Source organism: Chionomys nivalis, chromosome 9 (genome assembly GCF_950005125.1).
Source record: "Chionomys nivalis chromosome 9, mChiNiv1.1, whole genome shotgun sequence".
NCBI classification, from domain to species: Eukaryota; Metazoa; Chordata; class Mammalia; order Rodentia; family Cricetidae; genus Chionomys; species Chionomys nivalis.
This window is the reverse complement of record NC_080094.1, coordinates 24288463-24309390: the sequence shown is the minus strand read 5'-3', so window position 1 is coordinate 24309390 and position 20928 is coordinate 24288463. Positions and strand designations below refer to the sequence as shown.

The 20928-nt window shown below is 47.0% G+C and overlaps 1 protein-coding gene across 1 annotated transcript in view; it reads left to right on the top strand.

The window, feature by feature from the left end:
- Positions 1 to 20928, top strand: part of LOC130881172 (DNA (cytosine-5)-methyltransferase 3B-like) — a 35464-nt gene that overhangs the window by 7022 nt on the left and 7514 nt on the right. Inside the window, exons 2-19 of the mRNA XM_057780523.1 lie at positions 5376 to 5553; positions 6124 to 6185; positions 6733 to 6849; positions 8776 to 8901; positions 9423 to 9617; positions 10849 to 11007; positions 13097 to 13204; positions 14117 to 14261; positions 16093 to 16215; positions 16355 to 16399; positions 17017 to 17096; positions 17337 to 17449; positions 17826 to 18012; positions 18295 to 18379; positions 18957 to 19102; positions 19463 to 19553; positions 19786 to 19934; positions 20722 to 20807. Coding sequence (XP_057636506.1) covers positions 5382 to 5553; positions 6124 to 6185; positions 6733 to 6849; positions 8776 to 8901; positions 9423 to 9617; positions 10849 to 11007; positions 13097 to 13204; positions 14117 to 14261; positions 16093 to 16215; positions 16355 to 16399; positions 17017 to 17096; positions 17337 to 17449; positions 17826 to 18012; positions 18295 to 18379; positions 18957 to 19102; positions 19463 to 19553; positions 19786 to 19934; positions 20722 to 20807 — 2189 coding nt within the window. The 5' untranslated portion in view covers positions 5376 to 5381. The remainder of the gene's footprint in view (positions 1 to 5375; positions 5554 to 6123; positions 6186 to 6732; positions 6850 to 8775; positions 8902 to 9422; positions 9618 to 10848; positions 11008 to 13096; positions 13205 to 14116; positions 14262 to 16092; positions 16216 to 16354; positions 16400 to 17016; positions 17097 to 17336; positions 17450 to 17825; positions 18013 to 18294; positions 18380 to 18956; positions 19103 to 19462; positions 19554 to 19785; positions 19935 to 20721; positions 20808 to 20928) is intronic.

Sequence of the window (20928 nt, the reverse complement as noted above, 5' to 3'; positions counted from 1 at the left end):
CACACTATTATTATTGTCATTATTATTATTTGGTCATGATTTACTTTTTATGGTTGTTTTGCTTGTATGTGTCTGCACCACATACTTGCATTATCCTCAGAGGCCAGAAGAGGGCGTCCAGTGGAAGAGCAACAAATGCTAACTTAGTCTCTGAGCCCTCTCCAGCCCCACAAACTTTAATTATACATCTGCCATGTTCCCAGGCCTGGTAAGAACTATAGTGGACTAAGTCTCTGACTCTTGCAGCTGTGTGAACTTGACTAGACACTGCTTCCTCTGAGCTACGGTGTATCTTCCTGTAAAAAGTAGCATATCTGCTGTTTCTCTGGGGGTGACACTCAGGAAGGCTGTGGATTGCCAATGCCCTTACAGAGAACTACTTAAACGGGGCAGGTTAGACTCTTCCACCCTCTGCTTCTTTCCTTTGTTTTGTTCTGCAGCTGTAGGTGAGGCAGACTTCCACTTTCCCTTGACACCCTCCTTCTGTCAGGGACGCATGAATGCCACTAATATTACAAGATGCTGTGGAGTAGCTGCTTTGCTGGCCGGCCTGGAGGATGACATCAAATCATAGCTTCATTCCTGTGGTTGGTAGGAGCTCTTGGGCCTTCTCTTGAGTCTAATTGGGGGTGTCATTTCCCCCTCTTGTCTGCCACATTGCATTTGATCTTCTCTGACCTGGTTCCTGCACTGCTGCCCACCCTCGAGTCACATGCTGGACCCCGTCTCTGGGAAGCAATCAGATTACCTTTGCTCCCAAGGTTAGGGAAGGTAAACACAATGCTAGATCATGCTCTATGCCCCTGGGTGGCTGATGCATCCTTAATAGCACGTAAGGGATCTGTCTTCTTGTCTCCAGAAATATCAGTAAGGCATGTATGTGCCCTAGACTGCCTGGGCATTTGAATTGGCAGGGTTACTTTTGACATCCTAATTTCTCCTGCATGGTTGGCAGTGGGAGATGCCAACCATATGTGCTGTGTTCAGGCTACATACAGCAAAGACCTGAGAACGCTACCTGTGTTCAGTTTGACAAGACAGTGTGGTGACCTATTAGGACCTCCCCTGGGAAGAAAGCCAGTTTAGCAACCCTACTGGAAAATCAGCAGATAAAAGCGATTGGCTGTGATAGGGGCCATATTACTCAGGAAACGCTAGCTTTGAGCTGCCAGAAGCCAAAGTGAGGTACCTGGGAAGAGATTTGTTATCAATCCCTGAGGGTGGGTGGTGGTGGCACACGCCTTTAATCCCAGCACTTGGAAGGCAGAGGCAGGCGGATCTCTGTGAGTTCAAGACCAGCCTGGTCTACAAGAGCTAGTTCCAGGACAGGCTCCAAAACCACAGGGAAACCCTGTCTTGAAAAACCAAAAAAAAAAAAAAAAAAAAAAAAAAATCCCTGAGGGTGAACTGACTTTTGGGGGTGCCAGGTTCTGAATGCTAGGCAAGTAAATTCTCTTTACCTAAGTTATATATCCAGTCTGATAGCACCCTCCCCATTTGTTTTTGTAGACAGGGTGTAACTTGTAGGCCTGAATGACCTGGACCGTACTATATGAGCACGGTATGGTCTTTGAGGAGACTAGAAGAGGCAGTCTGTCAGACCCATGTAACTGGAGTTGTAGCAATTATAAGCCACCTTGCAGGGCAACCCGAGTCGCTCTGCCAGAGAAGTACTTTTAACAGGAGTCATGGCCAGCCCCAGTGTGTAGGGGGACAGTTCATCCTGTACAGGGCACACAGGTAATGGGCAGGAACGACAGGGCTCCTTGCCAGGCCCTGGCTGGGACCAGGCAGGAGTTCTGTGGGATACTGGTGTGCTTGTTGGAAGGGATGCCGCCCACCTATCAGACATTGGGCTACTAGGCATTGCTAATGCCCTGGGGGAAGGTCTGAGGTAGTTAATCATTGTCAGCTCTGGGCAGCAGGTCCGCTTGGACCTGTGTAAGAAGAGGGCACCAGTCCTGTCTGGCTTCTGGTGACCCAGTTAGGGCCTGTCTGAGGGACTGAAGTCCAAGGCTGTGTGAGAAAACCCACCGCCCACCCCGCAGGAGGTCATGCATGCCCTTGCTTTAGGGTTGCAACCCCACACCAGCTCTTAACTGTATGGCTCCCCCTCACAGTGTGCCTTGAGGGTGTGGACCCTCAAGTGTCCACTGGGGTTCAGTCTCCCACTCAGAGCAGGCCACTTAGATTGCTTAGTGACACTGATATGGTCTGAGGGGAAATGCTTATTCTGAACACATTCCAGCAGCCTTCCTGAAAGTCTGCCTTTCTGGCCTCAGGAACTGGCCAGTTAGACTGGATCAGACACTTCCCCTAGCCTGGGGATCAGAAGACAGTCCTTGAGTTGAGAAAGAAGTCCAAGCACTGTGGAGCATGGGTGCAGGTGAAGGAAGCTCGTTTTCTGTTTGTCTGTGTAAGAACAGTGAATCTTTAATTTGCAGATTAATCAGCCAAGGATCTTGATAAAGTTTAAAACCCTGGTGGAGCAGGTTAGTTAGGTTTAGCCTGAGACTGAGATTGTAGCTAAAGCCTGCATTATCAAGTCCAAGGTTGGCTCTGGCTCGGGCCTGCAGTTGTAATGAGGTCCACATCCCCCGTTTGGGGAGAGCTCATGCTTGGGCAAGTATAAAGGAGGCAGTATGGGCTCCCTTGAATAAATTGCAAATATACCCTTGGGCAACATGGGGCCTGTTCATCCTGAGCCACACAGCGCCCCCTGGTGGTCAAGAAGCCTATATCTTGTACTCTGGCACCAGCACTAGGTGCTGCTTCTAGAAGGTTCTCCTGGTCGATAGCTTTTCATGGTGAGTGAGCAAGGAAGAGACTGGAAACCAGATCGGCAGCTGCTCACTAGATAGAGTTCCTGCACACAAGGGTATGTGGTGAGTGACTTCCTTGGACTGTACAACGTGAACACGCGATGAGATTCCAGGCATGATGCAACCTGATGTCTGTGGATAACTGAAATCAGTTCATAGGTAGAAACTTGGCAGTGTGCATGCCTTTAATTCTGATCTAGCATAGCACTCAGGAGAAGGGCAGTCAGGACTAAAGAAACAAAATAAAAACTAAAACCAAATAGTAATGTGTATGTGTGTGTGTGTGTGTGTGTATAGACTTGATATATTCAGTTCTCATGCCTGAGATTTGTAGTTAACATATTTCAGTGTCAAAAGGGTGGACGCACACCAGCTGAAGGAGCAAACCAGGCATAGTTCACGCCTCCAATCTCAGTACTTCTGAGGCTAACTGCAACAGGTTCAAAGCCAGCCTGCACTGTCTAAGGATTCTTGGATACAGTAGAATATGTCTCTGACAGAATGAAAAAGTAAACTTAGCGTTCATTTCCTGGGAGGATAAAAAGGTTTTTTGTCTATTTGATTCATATAATTTTATTATTTAAAAATTTATTTATTTTGGTTGGTGGGTGTTTTGCCTGCATAGATGTCTGCACAGTGCCTCCCCTGGAACTGTTTAGAAGATTGCATGCCACCATGTGGGTACTGGGAATTGATCCTAGTGCTCTGGAAGAAAAAGTGGGAAGCCAGTGCTCTTAACCACTGAGCTATCTCTCCATCTCTTTTAATTATTTATCAGGGTCCCATGATGTAGGCCTGGCTGTCCTGGAACTTGCTATGTAGACTAGACTGGTCTCAGATTCATAGGAATCTGCCTGCTTTTGCATTCTCAGTTCTGAGATTTTAGTTTTAAGTAGGTTTCACTATGTGGTCCAGTCTGGTTTCTCCTCTCTCTCTCTCTCTCTCTCTCTCTCTCTCTCTCTCTCTCTCTCTCTCTCTCTTATAATGTTCTGCCTGCATGTGTCCCCACAGGCCAGAAGTTGGCACCAGATTTTATTGCAGGTGGTTATGAGCCACCATGTGGTTGCTGGGAATTGAACTCAGGACCTCTGGCAGAGTAGGCAGTGCTCTTAACCTCTGAGCCATCTCTCCAGCCCCCCCTTTTTTTATTTTTCAAGGCAGGGCTTATCTGTGTAGCCCTTTGGCTTTGACTTTTGAGGCTATGTTTCTTAGTTTACCAAATTCTTGGATTTCAAATGTGAGCAACTATGAATAGCTTTAATTTTCTCATGGTGGTAAATTCTCTAAGAACTCATTCTACAGGCCAGGTTGACCTTGAACTCACAGAGAGTGATCCTTGTCTCCTGTGTGCATAGCTCTTATTGTTTCATTTTTAGAGTCAGGGCCATATTTTACCATTCATAATTTTTGCAGTGCTGGTCTTCTAACTCTGGTCCTGAAATGCCAGGCAAACATCCGACATTCTCAGCATCCTTTGTCTTCTGAGGCAGCTTTTCGTGTTGACCTCAGGTTCTTTCCAGGGGCATCACTTCCCTAGTCCAGAATGGGCACACAGTTGTCTGATAGAAAGGTACAGTTTCTGTTTTTTTTTTTGGGGGGGGGTGGTTGTTTGAGGTTTGAGACAGGATCTTACAATGTAGCCCCGTGTGTCCTGGAGATCCATCTGCCTCTACCTCTCCTGAGTGTTGATTCAAAACGTGTACAGTTACCTGGACAGGTACTGATTCTTACATGTACATATGCCTAATTGGTGCTCATAGTGTTGTGTGAGTCAGGGCAAGGGTTACACAGGCTTACGGATTCATCTTTGAGGACCTGGTTCTCACAGTCTTAGCTGGATTACTAGAGAGACAGCAATAGGAAGACCAAGTCCTGGGTGTGGGGCAAGGCCACAACAAGTCAGATCTGTCAATCCTGGTGACTGCCACATCCTTTTGTCACTGCTTTTCCTACATTCTTCCTTCCTTTCAGAACTTGAGTTTCACCCCCAGCTGATGAGGGAGGGAATGAGTGACAGGTCCACTGACCAATGGGCCCCAGAGGATGGGCTGGGGTGGGTCTTGTGCTGCTGAGAAGCCTATCTGAGAGGAGGGGCAAGGGGAAAGGAGACCTAGAGACCCAAACAAAGGGGTCATGATGGAAAAGAGTGAACTGGCTTCTCAAGGCTCTGCAGAGGCTGGGAAAAGGGGCCAGGGAGAAGAAATCTTAGGTTGGCTCCAGCGGGCCCAGGTAAGCATGCCATAAATGGCATTGTTTGAAGTACTGGCCAATTGTAGTGCAGCCCGAGTCTCAGACCCCAGCCTTAGCACCACCCTCCTCTTCTGTCTTGGGACTTTGAGCCCACATAGCCAGCCACATTGAACCAGGTCCTGAGCCTCCAAATTTGGTGAGCCTCCAAATTAGGAGGCGTCTGGGAATATGGACAGAATATCAGCCTCAGAATGTGTCCTGGGGTCTCTTGGGCTGAGAATAGAGAACCTGTGATATAAAACTTGGAATATGCAGCCCCTTCATGCCCCCATTTCTCCTACTTACCCCGATCTTTTCTCCCAGGAAACAATGAAGGGAGACAGCAGACATCTGAATGAAGAAGAGGGTGCCAGTGGGGGTGAGGAATGTGTCATTGTCAATGGGAACTGTAACGACCATTCCTCAGACACTAAGGGTGCTCCCTCACCCCCAGTCTTGGAGGCAATCTGCGCAGAGGCTGACACCACACCGGAGAGCAGAGGTGAGCATCAGCTCTGACACTGCAGGCTCCTGATTGGTCTCAGCAGAGACTGGCTCTTTGGTTATCTTCTGTTGATATGGGCTTCATCATGATCGGGAGATGCTGCCGCCTTGCCTCTTCCTCTTAGAAGCTCCCAGACTACTTAGAAGCTCCTCCACTACTGGTTTGGAGTCCTATATTGCCCCTTCTTGGCCTTGACATCTACAGTGTCCACTAGGACATTCTGAAACGGGCAAAAGTGGCCTGTTTCCCTGTTGTTATCCCAAGAGCTGCTTGGCCATGGGAATGTTGGAAATGCAGCCAGTTACATGGAGTGGACTAGGAAGGAATGGGTTTCTCTTCCTCCTTAGATATTAATGCTTATTTTGTGGAGAGGAAGGCAGAAGCCAGGCCTTTTGTCCTTTTTCCCTGTGAGCTCATGGAGCTGATGAGGGACACTGGCTTCCTAAAATGACTGGCGTGGGGTTGGCCCAAGATAGGATGTTGAGGATGCATTTTAGCAAGGCCACTCTCCAGGCTGGTGACCACTGTCCTACTTCCCAAATGTGGACTCCCAACTCTTCCTTTCAGGTCGCAGATCAAGATCAAGGCTGTCAAAGAGGGAGGTCTCCGGCCTGCTGAGTTACACTCAGGTACCACCTCTTCTCAGCATGTGGTTTGTACCTTTTAGTTTAGATTGCATGAGAAATCAGACAAATGAAATTCTTTATTTACTGGGAAGCCTTTTATTCCTTCCTGTATATTTGAAATTATGTCTCCCTATCTGTCATCAGTATGCTAATAGAACAAAACTCGTTTCTGGAATGGGCTCACCTTGGCCATGGTATGTTTGGTGTTTGGTTGTTTGTTTGAGACAGTTTCTGGTGTCTTAGATGTCACTGTAAGCCAGGGTGACCTTAACAACCCCCATGTCTGCTGTCCTCTCACGTGTTGTGACTGAGTTGATTGGGTGCCTGGCAGGCAGCATTCTGCATTAGAGTCATTTCTTTAACTTGCTGGTCATTTATCTTTTCAACCCAGTTTGAATTTGTGAACGGACATGTGATTAGCAGGTGTGATTTTCAATAGAGACAAACCAGGTGATAATAGGATGTATTTTGGGTACTCGTAGGGTAATGTCAATGGAATGATGCTTTTGTACTATTGCTTCCTTTACATCATCCTTTTTCAATACCATAGGACCTTACAGGAAATGGCGATGGCGAGGCAGAGGATGGGGATGGCGATGATGTTCTACTGATGCCAAAGCTCACACGTGAGACCAAGGAGACCAGGTCACCCTCTGAAAGCCCAGCTGTAAGTCCCACCTGCCGGACTCAGGCACCTTTCCTGGGCCTGCATAGAAAATAAGGCTTAGACAGTTATTTAAACCAATTTTTGGACACATTTGATTTTATGTGTGTTGGATGTTTATAGGCCAATGATAACACATGAGAATAGGTTATACTTCCAGCTGGAGATTCCACGGACCAAACTCAAGGAGCATCAGGCTTTGGCAAGTCCCCTAATCCACTGAACCCCTTAGTTTTGATGTCCCCCAGCCACAGCAGGATAATTCAGATCATAACCTGAACCTTAAGGTAAAAACAAGATTTGACAGAGTGGAGAGCAGATGAGCTATGACCGTTTGACACACTGAACATGGCACCAAATGCTTGATGAACTAAGCCACTTAACTTTTGGTTATCTTCAACATTTTCTGACTACCATCCCATTGAGAAGGCCTTTATAATCATTTGCTTTTCCCACTAAAGCTCTAGGGTCCTGAATTATATCACCAATGCAACAACAGGCTGTATTTCACCATCACTGTGTGATCAGGTCTAAGTGCAGATCTCTGGAGACTTTGCTTAGGTGTGTGGAACTCTTGCAACACTGGTGCCTGGGAGCTGGAGGCATGACCAGTCTTCAGGTCATGGTTGACCTGCCTCTCTTGTGATGCATTGCAGACATGCATACCTGGTTGCAGCTGCAGCTTAAACCCAGAGCTTATACAAAATAAGCATTCTAGTGGTTTAGCTATATTCACAACCTTCAAATGATTTAAACGTTGGAACACATCTGTCAGCCTCAGACATTGCTGGTTTCTTACTTGTTCATCATGCCATTTCTTTCTCATGGATTTGTAGTTGTCTGGGTGGTTGACTCAGTTGCCTGTTGCTTATGTGAGTCATTGTCTTCTATGAGTGTTTGCCCAGGCTCAAGAAAACATTGAATAGGCTGATATATGCAGTGAGTTCTAATCCACCCTTGACCAGAGAGGAATAAATAATACCATCTCAAACAAAACGGAACAGAAGAAACATACACCAGTCAGAACAAAAAACAGGCAAAGAGTTGTTGAAATGGCTGCTACTGTAATATCACCTTCTATGAGTTTCTACTCCCCTCATTGTACACATAGAATTCCAGTTACTTCAACTCTGTTTTGAACTTGGCTCTCCTTCTTCAGTCTTTTTTTCTTAATTTTTTATGTACATTGGTGTTTTGCCTGTGTATGTGTCTGAGGGTGTTGGGTTCCCAGGAACTGGAGTTATAGAGAGTTATAAGCTGCCACATGGGTAGTGGGGATTGAACCGGGTCCTGAAGAGCAGTCGGAGCTCTTAGCCTTTGAGCCATCTCTCCAGCCCTCTATGACGAGCTCTTAAATGGTGGGATTACAGGCAGACGATGCCACACTAACCATCAACTGTTGTATAGAATTTGAATAAATGGTGGCCACAGGCAGGTTAACACTACTCTGAGAAAACTGAGCTTTTCTGATGTGTGCCCCGTCCCCAATGCTTTCCTAAATAAGCCAGCATTTTCAGGCTTGAGCCTTTTGGAATAATGCTTGGCTTAAGGTGGTGTGACCCCTTTGGAGGTCGAATGACTCTTCCACAGGGGTCACATATTAGATGACCCTGCATACCAGATATTTATGTTACTACTCAACACCTTCAAAGTTATGAAGTAGCAACGGAATATTTTTATGACTGGGGGGTCACAATATGAACTATATTAGGAAAGATGAGAAATACTGGTTTTAGGCAAACAACCGCTTAGTCTCTATGTGCTGCTGCCAGGTAGTCAAATCTGTATCTGTGCTGTGACATGGTACTCATGTTTATATCCAATTGTCTTCTTCACTTCAGGTCAACTTGAGGCTGCCTTTGGGAACCTTGATTGATTCCCCTGAGTCCCTTCACCTAAGGTCTAGTGTTTATCCTTTCTTACTTTCAGATGCGAACCCGAAATAACAACAGTACCTCCAGGGTAGGGAGGCAAAGAGCCTCCCCCAGAATCACCCGAGGCCGCCAGGGCCGACACCATGTGCAGGAATACCCCGTGGAGTTCCCAGCTACCAGGGTTGGTCCTGTCTCTGATCGCAAGATCTGCTTCACTCACTGCACAGCATTGACTGTGTGGATGTAACCTATGCTTTCTTCATGCTCCTGCCCTGCAGGCTCTGGCTTCTTTCTTTCCTCACTCATCGTACTTGGAATTACTTTGAGGGGGCAAGAGGTCTCTGACCCACCTTGGAGATCAGCTGAAAGCCACTGTGGTGTCTACCTTGCATGTCTCTTATGTCTTTTCCTGCTGTCTTGAGGCAACCCCAGCAGGTTCAGAATATTCCACATGTGTTTCTAGATGCACAGGAGCCACTTATGCAGAGACTCCATCCTCTCTGAGCTCTGCTTCAGAGCCTCTCTGGTCCTTGCCTATCATCACACTCACACTGTTTATTCTGTCTCCTGCCTGGGGGTCGAGTGGCTGCCAGTCCCTGTAACTCTGTCTTCTGGGTCAGGGAACCTGTTGGGTTGGGTACCGTTTGTGTATCCTCTTCTGCTTTGCCTCACTGGGTCTCAATCTCATCCTTCTACCTATAGTCTCGGAGGCGTCGGGCATCATCGTCAGCAAGCACTCCATGGTCGTCCCCTGCCAGCCCTTCCTTCGTAGAAGAAGGGACACCTCAGAACAGCAGTACCCAATTAGTTGACTTGACCCAGGACATCCATCAGGAGAGCATGAACACTACACAGCTGGAGGCAGAAGGCAAAGATGGAGACAGCACTGAGTATCAGGTACCACTAAGAAGGGAACCCAGGTGCACAAGATCCCCAAAGTACAGGGGAAAGAAAACTGTAAGAGTTTGTGGCTCAATGCCCCCCCACCCCTCGGCTTTGGTTTTTCAGGGTGGTTCCTCTGTAACAGCCCTGGCTGCCTGGGGATTTACTTTTGTTCCAGGCGGCCCTCAAACGCACGGAGATCCTCCTCATCTGCTTTACAGGTGCTGGGATTAAAGGCACATGCAAGCACTGCCTAGTATTTTATTTATGTTTAAAAGATTGTGTAAGATTGTGTCATAGCATACATATAAAACCCATGAGGCAGAGGCAAGTCTGAGCTACATAGAAGTTTCATGCCAGGGCTATATCGTGAGCCACTGTCTCCAAAAAAAAAAAAAAGAATATGCTACAGGAATTTCTGTTCATTTTACTAGAGTTATAATCCAAAGACTTTCCAAATACAATATGGCCTTTTCTTTCATCCCCACCGGCATCTGAGTAGTCACCATGTGGACATACCTTTTTTGGACAATATTTATGGCCTGGAACATTTTTAACCAATTGAGACTGTTGATCTATATCATCAGGTAGCCTTCCTTTGTGTGGGCGTATGCATCTATACAATGTCATTTTGTATTGCTTCATAATACCTACTAATGTCCTGTATGTTGGTTTTTGATAGTTAAGGAACATGTACTCAAGGATGGCCATGGGCTTTTTTTTTTTTTAAAGATTCATTTATTTATTATGTATACAACATTCTGCCTCCATTTATGCCCACACACCAGAAGAGGGCACCAGATCTCATTACAGATGGTTGTGAGCCACCATTTGGTTGCTGGGAATTGAACTCAGGACCTCTGGAAGAACACCCAGTACTCTTAACCACTGAGCCATCTCTCTAACCCCGCCATGGGCATCTTTATGTTTTCATAACGTATTTTTCAGCTCAGTGACCTGGCTCAGTGGTATAAAAATGTGGTATAAGAAAGATACGTGGTACCAAGTGTCACCTGAGTTCAATCCTTGAGACAGGGACATGTGTGTTGCATGCATACAATCAGATATGGACACAACCATACCAACTAAAAGTAAAAACAAGTCCATACAAACATTTATTTTTCCTGGGTCCCTTTTTGTACACCACTGAGCTATTTCTCAATCTCATGCATCATTTTATGACCAGCCTTGGTCAGGGTTCACCTGCCTTGGTGACGACAGTTCTTCCTGTTGGTTCTTCTTCCAGGATGATAAGGAGTTTGGAATAGGTGACCTTGTGTGGGGAAAAATCAAGGGATTCTCCTGGTGGCCTGCCATGGTGGTGTCCTGGAAAGCCACCTCCAAGCGCCAGGCCATGCCTGGCATGCGATGGGTACAGTGGTTTGGTGACGGCAAGTTTTCAGAGGTGAGTCCTGTGGCAAGGTGGGCACTTCCTACCAGAGGCCTTGCTTCTCTTGGGGTGGCTTTGAAGTCAACATTCTGCATATAGATGCAGTAAGTTTGGCACTGGGACTGGAGTTAAGAAAAACACTTCTTGTGTTACATGTCTGGATCAGACATAAGCTTCTTCATTCTTATGCTTAGTGTCAGGGTCTCACTGTAACTCTCTGGTCTATGACTCAGTATATATAATAGGCTGGCTTTAAACTCAAATATTCCTGGCTCTGCCTCCTGAGATCTGGGACTCAAGGTGTGTGCAGCCTGTCTACCTGGAAAGTAAGGAAGCAGCACTTACATCAGGGTGCCCACAGTTGCATGTCACTCAAGTACCAGCTCAGATTCCATGCTTTGCCTTCCGTGGGCACCCCCCCAAAACAAGTATTATGAAACACACCTTAAACAGATACAGAGGCTGGCCTGTCTCATTAAAAACAAAACTGTATTAGCTAGGTAGGTTCTCCATCCCATCAGCCCTCATTTGAATCTTACCTGTTAAACACGTAGGATCTACTTTAAAATATTTCATCAAAGGTGGCGGTGCATGCTTCTAATACCAGCATTTGGGAGGCAAGCAGATTTCTATGAGTTTGAGGCCAGCCTACTCTACAGAGGGAGTTCCAGGACAACCAGAGCTACACACAGAAACTCTGTCTTGAAAACCAAAAGAAAACAAAAACACCAAATATATAAAATCAGCCCTGCAGTGGTGGTGTATACCTTTAATCCCAGCACTCAGGAGGGAGAGGCAGGTGGAACTCTGTGAGTTCAATGCCAGCCTGGTCTACAGAGCTAGTTCCAGGACAGCCAGAGATGTTACACAGAGAAACTATGTCTCAGGAAAAAAAAAAATTTTTTTCATCAGTATAGGTATTTCCCTGCATTTATTTCTGTACATCATGGGAGACCAGAGGAAGGGCTTCAGATCAGTATCCTGTGGTTCTTGTCTCTGGGCTAAATGACAGTCATGAGCTACCATCTGGGTGCTGGGAATCTAACCAAGTGCTCTAGAGGAGGAACCACCGTGCTCTTAACCAGCCCTCTGCAAAGATTTTGTGATTTCCTGTTAGTGTTAGGCTGATGCCCAGCCACAGACAGGAGTTCCTGAGGTACAGCACGCAGGTGAGCGAGGTGGCATTTAGGACTTTGTTGCATTTAATATTTTCTTCCCTACCAGTTGGGATTCTCTGTTTTCCTGAAGTGGATCCAACATTTCCTTGAGGAAGAATAATAGGACATTCAATCTGACCTGAGAGGTTACCTGCAATTGTCAGCTTCAACAGCAGAGGGAGCAGTAGGTCTTGTTGCTTGGGTGTATGTCTCTGAAGCACAAAGAAACAGGGACAGTGTGGTTGTTTTGAGTCAGTGAGACATAATTACTCACTTCTAGAAAGGGTCAGATGGCAATAAGGTGTGTCACGGAGATGGTGGATTATAGGATATAGTTTCAATGTGCCATGGTCCAGGGAAAAGGCCACGACCTGCCCAGAACCTGTTTAGCGCACCCATTGCCTTACTTTTTACTCACCTTGGCTAGAGCAGCTGGCACTTGTCACCCATGGTGGCCACACCAGAGCATGAAAGTAAGCACTGCTTGCTGTGACATCCCATATGTCCTAGAATTGTGATAAGCAGCCTATATCTTTGCACTAATTAGGAATCCCACCCATAATACATTTCTTTATCTGCATAAGTCAGGTTGCCATTAGTGATCAAGACAGGGAGTACTCATTGTCTTGTCAACAGTTACCACGTACATCCGAAGGTAAAGACCATGTTCAGATACATCAGGGACAGTTTCAGGGACGTTCACGCTGTTCACACAAATGTATGCACACATGGGCGGGACACAGGATAGATCTAATTTTGCTTCAATTATCCTTCTTACCTACATCTGGAGTTTCTCAGCTGCCAAGTCTGCTCTGTGTGTGATTTCTCCTTTGCCCTTCATGTTTCAGTCCTGGCATCTGTCAGGTGTCACCAGATTGGCTCTGGGTGAGCTAGTTGCACATTAGGCTCAGATGTGAGTTGATCGTAATCTTATTTTTCTCTCCTAGGTCTCTGCTGACAAACTCATGGCCCTGGGGCTGTTCAGTCAGCACTTTAACCTGACCACCTTCAATAAGCTGGTTTCCTATAGGAAGGCCATATACCACACTCTGGAGGTAACATGGGTGTGGGTGCTAACTAGGCTGTTGTCCTGTAGGCAGAGAAGATACCTGTTGACAAAGCTATTGGAGGTGTCCCTCAAGACTGGATTGCAGGCAGAGTTAGCAAGGGAGTGAATGGGGAGAAGAGTTCTGACCTTGGAAGGTTTCATTGGTTCCAAGGTGTTAATAGTAAGTTGCTAATACTGCTAATCAGTAAGACAGGATGGTTCTTGGCTTCTGCGGTCACATAGTGATACTATTACAAAGGGCTTTTACCAAGCTCTGAACAGGATTTCTAAGCATAGAGGAGACAGGTTCTCTTCCTATAGTTGTAGACATTTTATCCCCGTGAATCATTAGGCTCTAGGTTTACCTCACTCACTCACGCCCTAACAGCCCTGTTGCCACATAGAAAAGGGCCTAAATAATAGGTACTGATTCTCTGGACCCCTGACATACTGAGTGCTTGGCTGCACCCTGCAGAAGACAACTCTGGAGAGGGAGATGGGACAGCCCAAACCCTTGCTTCTACAGTTTCCTCTTTCGTTTTTGACAAAGGATTTCCTGGTAGCTATGGAACCACTCATGGAACTTTCTCTGTAGACCATGCTGACCTGAAAATCACAGAGATCCATCTGCCTTTGCCTCCCAAGTGGTGGGATTAAAGGCGTGCGCTACTACTGCCCACCTTGCTCAGCTTAATCAATCTCTTTTTAGGGATCTGAAAATATCTCGGACACTATGTCTCTATTGTTTCTCAAAAGCAGATCCCTTTCTCATAATGCAGCCCAAGACAGCTGTCCAACTATGAAAGACACCAGTGTTCAGGGAATGCAGGCCCCAGGAGGAATCCCTGGGTACACCCTGGAACATACCTCATTAGCTCGCGCCCATCCATGGACAGACTTTGCCTTTGTGTCTTGGCAGAGAGCCAGAGTACGAGCTGGCAAGACCTTCCCCAGCAGCCCAGGAGACTCACTGGAAGACCAGCTGAAGCCCATGCTGGAATGGGCCCATGGGGGCTTCAAGCCTACTGGCATCGAGGGCCTCAAACCGAACAACAAGCAACCAGGTAGGAGTGAATCTATTTCATTGCGGATGATATAGCCCTCATCTCATTCTTATTGGGCCGAGCAAGCAAGGCCTACTTGTTACCCTGTAGACCCCAATTCTGTTAAAACCTCTGAAAACTTGAGGGCCATCTCCTACCTTGTTAGGCTTCCCTGGCCATATTGTTGCCACGGGTATGCAATCTTTCCCACATGTCCAAATTTATGCCTTACCTTTGTGGCCATTCTTACTTAAAATAAAAAAAATACATTTTGCTACCAGCCATTTTGGCAGGTCTCTTATCTCCTTGAATATACCCATGATTCCACAGAACGAAGTGAAGGTTGTACCTGAACGGCCTCTAATATAATGTTTTTGTTTTGTTTTCCTGCAAAAGTGGATAATAAGTCGAAGGTGCATCGTTCAGGCAGTAGGAAGTTAGAACCCAGGAGACACGGTATTCCCTTACCGTCTTTGAAGGTTCTGTTTTCCTCCCCTCTGTCTTGCAATCTCTTGGCATCTACAGGGTCACTGGAGAAGAATCAAGTCACCTAAGCTCCCTCCCCCTCACTTCCCACCCTCACTGACCCCAGGCTAACCACGGGTGCACAGCCTTCTACCCTCTTGTTTATCTCACCGTCTCTTGTTTCTGAACATTAATGACATGTACAAACACTGGTAATTGTCACTCTATCATCGGCTCATTGAATTTTGGTGTATTTAAAATAATATGTTTATATTTGGAGACTTTGTTCAGGGTTATAGTCTCTACTGGCTATCTCAGTGACCATGTTTTTAGAAGTTTCTAGAGACTGGGCCTCATCATATACTCCAGGCTAGACTTTGATATAGAAGTGTGTCATCATATTTCCTTATGGATTTTGTTGGGTTTATAACTTTATTTCCTTGCCAGACCATGGTGGCACATGCCTTTAATCCCAGCACGCAGAAGTCAAAGGCAGGCTGAACTGAATACCCAGCCTGCACAGCTAGTTCAAGGACAGCCAGGGCTACACAGAAAAACCCTGTCACAGAAGAAATAATTATTTTCTTAGCTGAAGAAGTCAAATTTAATAATTCGTATTATGAGTCAATATAAAAACACTAAAATGTGAACCACATTAAAATATATTTTTAAAACAGGGTCTGACGATAGCCCTCACTGTTCTAGAATGTTCTATGTAGATTTGGGTATTCTGAACTCCCTGTCTGTGCTTTCTGAATGCTGTCACTAAAGGCATATACTATCACACTCAGCAATAAAAGATCAATTTAATAATTTTCTAGTTATGGAACAACTGAAATTAGTTTTTATACATTAATCTACTTTCAAAATTATAAAAATTTAGATTTCAGTTTTTTAATGATGTCTTATGATATATTGGTTAACAGACATCACCATATTAACTAATATTATAACATTAGCTAAAGTGGATTCCATTGTTTAAGTCAATTCGATTGAATCCCTTGATAATCTGGACGTGACTCAGTGAGAAATCCCCTTCCTATTGACAATGCAAATACTCAGTAGCTCCATGGCCCCTTTGGGCATTGTGGTGGGCGTCACTGTAGGACCTCAGCCCCAGCTGTGGTCAGCCTGTGCTCAGGGCTGGCTCTAAAAGGATGGATTCTCCTCCACACTCTGATGTGGAAGCCCCAGGAACATGAGTCTGGCCTGCTTCCCATGTGGGAGGAACTTGAAACTGGCTTCTGCTCTGGGATCCCCTCTAGGGCTCTCTACACCATCCCAGTCCCCTGCTCTAGATGCAGCTGGATCCCAGGCACAGCATGGTCTTGTCCTAGACCTGCCTTGTCTCTTAGCCTTCGGTCAAGTCCGTCTGCTTACCTTCCAGAGAACAAAAGTCGAAGACGCACAGCCAACGACCCTGCGTCTGCTGAGTACTGTCCTCCACCCAAGCGCCTCAAGACCAATAGCTATGGCGGGAAAGACCGAGGGGAGGATGATGAGAGCCGAGGTGAATTTGGGGTGGGGGTGCAACAGCAGGAGCAGCAGGTCCTCAGGACCACTGCTCTGGGGTTCAGAGGTGCATGGCTGTGTGGGAGAAGGAGACTGACTCCCACCTCATCTCACACCTGTCCCTCTTTCCTCCACAGAACGGATGGCTTCTGATGTTGCCTACAACAAAGTCAGTCTGGAAGGTACTATGTCTCTTTTCCCTCCTTTCTGTTGTCTCACGGTCCTCCCTTCTCGGGTGCTCCAGGCTTGCCTTAGCCAGGTTTTGATTTTCTTCATGGTTTTAATCCAGAGCCCTGGGCATTGACCTAGATCAGGACCACTCCTGCTCCCTGTGTATTAGTTTCTAAATTTATTAGACCAAGTAATAGGATTTCCTTATATTTTTAACTGAATGTGACTTTTTCCTGAGGTTACTGACCAGGGAGATCACAATAGTGTCCTGAGTTTACTGAGATGCAGCACTTTGGCCAAGCTATTTGCCATTGTTCCAGTAACTGCTTTCCTTGCATTCATTTTGGCCCAGCACCAACCTAATAGAGTTTTTGAATGTGTGAGAAACTCTTTGCCTTCCCAACTTTCTTCTCCTTAGTCCTTAGTGACCTTTGTTTAGTAGTGAGTGAGAAATACGGTATATCATCTGCCATGCTGCTAAAGGGTTAGATGAGCACTAGACACAGCACAGAGTATTCGGCACTTGACTGGCCGGGGGCAGATGCTCAGAACTATCAAGCTCAGGGCTTGAGCTTCCGATGTTAGGCCCTTGGTATCCGTAAACCCTGACACCCTGTCTTTCTCGCAGACCGCTGTTTGTCCTGCGGTAGGAAGAACCCTGTGTCCTTCCACCCCCTCTTTGAGGGTGGGCTCTGTCAGAGTTGCCGGGTAAGTTTGCCTGCCCCTTCTCCTGCCCTTTCCTTCCCCACCCAGGCTTCCAGCACAATCCCTGCTCCAGGACCTAGTAAACAGTTTCCCAGGGCACATCCCCCACTTCCTGTTTGGGGGACAGGTACTGCAGCAGAGAAGGCCCTCCTTGAGGAACTCAAATCCCATGTACTGTCGCTTGCTAGCCAGGCCTGGCTGAGTTCAGGTCTGTGGTCTCACATGCTTCTCTCTGGCGGTCAGGACCGCTTCCTGGAGCTCTTCTACATGTATGATGAGGACGGCTATCAGTCCTACTGCACCGTGTGCTGCGAGGGCCGTGAGCTCCTTCTGTGCAGCAACACAAGCTGCTGCAGGTGAGTGTCGTTCCATGGGGCTGGACGAGGGCCTCGGATCCCCGGTGTACCCCATAGTTCCTGCAGGCAGCTAGAAACAAACAATATCCTGTGGGATCTTCTCACAAGTATGGACTGCAGTGATACTTAATGCTGGGGTCAGGAGAGATGTCCCTGGGAGGTCAGCCCTGGGAAGTTTCTGTTGAAAGGGTCTAGATTTGAAGGGAGTTTGAGTGATCCATATTTAGGAAGTGATTTGTTACCTCATAGCTCAAAACACACGGTGTCAGGAGGCTGAGCATCAGGTGGAGCGGTCATGCTCTGGGGAACTGACTGGGCCTGCAGGACAAATGTCTGTTAACCGTGATGCCCATTCTCTCTGCATACTCTGGTACAGGTGCTTCTGTGTGGAGTGTCTGGAGGTGCTGGTGGGTACAGGGACAGCTGAGGATGCCAAGCTGCAGGAACCCTGGAGCTGCTATATGTGCCTCCCACAGCGCTGCCATGGGGTCCTCAGGCGCAGGAAGGATTGGAACACGCGCCTGCAAGACTTCTTCACTACTGACCCTGACCTCGAGGAATTTGTAAGCCCGAGGCTCTGTGCAGTCACGTGCAGTTACAGTCCCTGGGAGGCTGAATCCTGTTCACTTGTAAAAACAAGAGTCTGCTGTACTTAGAGGCCTTGGCAGTTGCTGCGCAAGCTCCCTTTCTGGTCCTGTCCGTCTGTAGGAGGCAGCTGTGCCTCCTATCTAAGGACAGAATGTCCAGCCTGTGCCAAATACTTTCTTACCAATTCCCATCAAAGCCTCTGGGCATAGGAGGAAGATGGACACTCTGATTACTTTCTCTCTTTGCTTATCTGGCAGGAGCCACCCAAGGTGTTCCCAGCAATTCCTGCAGCCAGGAGGAGACCCATTAGAGTCCTGTCCCTGTTTGATGGAATTGCGACAGGTGAGTTGAGTTAGGCTGAAGGTGTCTCTGCCCCGAGACAGTTGAGAAGAGTAGTAACCTGTATGTCACATTCCCTCCTTAGCCCCTGTCTAAAGGGACATGTTTCTTATTTGACTTGTCTTCCCTCTGCTCAAGCATCTGGAAGTTTCCTGGCTACACACACAAATGTTGTGATAATGAGGCAGTGACCCTCAGTCTTGGCTCCTTTCTAGTTTTCAGTTTGTGTGCGCACAGGAATCAGTCCACAGGCACAGCCCTCTCAGGTCTGCTGTGGCTCCTGCAGGGTTCTTGGTGCCTTTTTAAAGGTACATGCTTCTTAGCCATTGCATTTTGACTTTTATACTTACCTTCCTCATTCCTGCTTCCTTTCCATTTTGTGAGATGCCCCATACGTGGAATGAACGTAGCCTATATGGGCAATGCGGTGATGTCCTCTGGAGTCGACCACAGATATCTTGAAGTGACAGTAATGGAGTGAGGGGATCTTCATTCGGGTTGGGGTTCAGGACATCAACCGTGGGGCTCACGGCTCTGCACTTGGCCTCTTGGCCTCACATTTCTGTTTGATCCCCCACAGGGTACTTGGTGCTCAAAGACTTGGGTATCAAAGTGGAAAAGTACGTTGCCTCCGAAGTCTGTGCAGAGTCCATCGCAGTGGGAACTGTTAAGCATGAAGGCCAAATCAAATATGTGAACGACGTCAGGAAAATCACAAAGAAAAATGTGAGGGTGACCTTTTTCCTGGAGTTCATCTCATCTTCCTTATCCTCTTCTGTACCCTGGGCCCTCCTTGTCTAATGCCATACTGTCCCCATTCCTCAGGTTCAGGGGTGGAAGCTGTGAATAGTTCAGAAAAAACATGCAAATAGGGCAATTTGAGGTATAATTCAAGATTGGTTAGTTTTGGTAGAGCAGGAACATTGAGGTGTCTGGGTCAGACATTTTGGGGTGACAAAGGATGATTTTTGAATTGATAAATTTTTTTTAAGTTTCCCACAGAATCCAAGGTTTTAGTTCTTTTCCTCAAGATCCTATCCCTCTGTGTTTTTCTCAAGATCCTATCCCTCTGTGTTTTCCCCTCAGATTGAAGAGTGGGGCCCTTTTGACTTGGTGATTGGTGGAAGCCCTTGTAATGACCTCTCCAATGTCAATCCTGCCAGGAAAGGCCTATATGGTGAGTCGATTCACTGGGATTGTGAACTCCTCAGAGCCATTCTCAGGAGTCCATCTGGAATAGGCTGCAACGGCGCTGTTAGGAGTTTGTTTAGCCTTGCTCATACATAGCCTGGGCCCGATCATGTTCATCATTCCAGGGCACAACAGGAACGGGCTTTACTTTCCTGCCGTGTCCTTAGAAAGTTGTGGTTTGTATTGAACTCTGTTTTCCATTGCTCTTGCCAATATAGAGGGTACCGGCCGGCTCTTCTTTGAGTTTTACCACTTGCTGAATTATACACGCCCCAAGGAGGGCGACAACCGTCCATTCTTCTGGATGTTTGAGAATGTGGTGGCCATGAAGGTTAATGACAAGAAAGACATCTCCAGATTCTTGGCGGTGAGTGGACCTAGGGGGAGCCCAGGCAGGGAAGGCAGCCCTTACTCTAAAGTCTGCTTAATGATATCCTGGTTGGAGGGCACTCTGGCTAGATCTGAGGGTGAACAGCAGGAGGCCCTTTCAGCTTAGCTGATCCCTTTAGCTCACCCCATCCTTGTTAGTGGCCCTTCTCCTACCTTATTTGCATAGTCAGGGCTGTGGGGAAACGAATAGGCTTTTTTCTTTCCCTTCCTTGGTTTGCTTTTCTTTAAGCTTTATTTTGTATGTGTGCACACAGGCACACCTGCCAGGCTGCGTGTGTGAAGGTCAGAGGATTACCCTGGAGTCCATTCTCTACAATGTGGCTTCTGGAAATCAAACTCTGGTCACTCCTGCTGAACCATCCTGCTGGCTCTCTTCTGTTTGAAGATGGTCTCACCTAGCATTGGCTTTTCTTGAACTCTTTAATCTTCCTGTTTCTGCCTCTAGAGAGCTGAGATTACAGGTGTGCACTACCACAGCTGGCTTACAAGTGATAGGGCTGTCTTGGACCCTTGTTTAGGTGTGTATACATTGCCTGCACAACCTTCTGCAAATAGAAATTTGACATGAAGCAATGTGGGCAGGTCTAATCCTCAGCTCTTGACCCTCCTTCCTGTGTTCTCTCCAGACAGCCTCTGGGCGGGAACTGTCTGTCTCCTTATCTCTTGTTTAGGTAGGAAAGGTTTGTCACCTGCCAGGTCACACCTGGGCTGACTGACAGCTGAGTCTTGTGGTGTCTCCAGCAGCTCCCCTTCTCTTCCTGCAGTGTAACCCAGTGATGATCGATGCCATCAAGGTTTCTGCCGCTCACAGGGCCCGATACTTCTGGGGCAACCTGCCCGGGATGAACAGGTAAGAACCCTGAGCGGGACAGGTAACAGATGGCAAAGTCTGAATGACACTGCAACAGTGCTTCTCAACCTGCGGGCAATATTGCAGTAGCCATATTACTGTTAGAAAATAGTAATGAAAT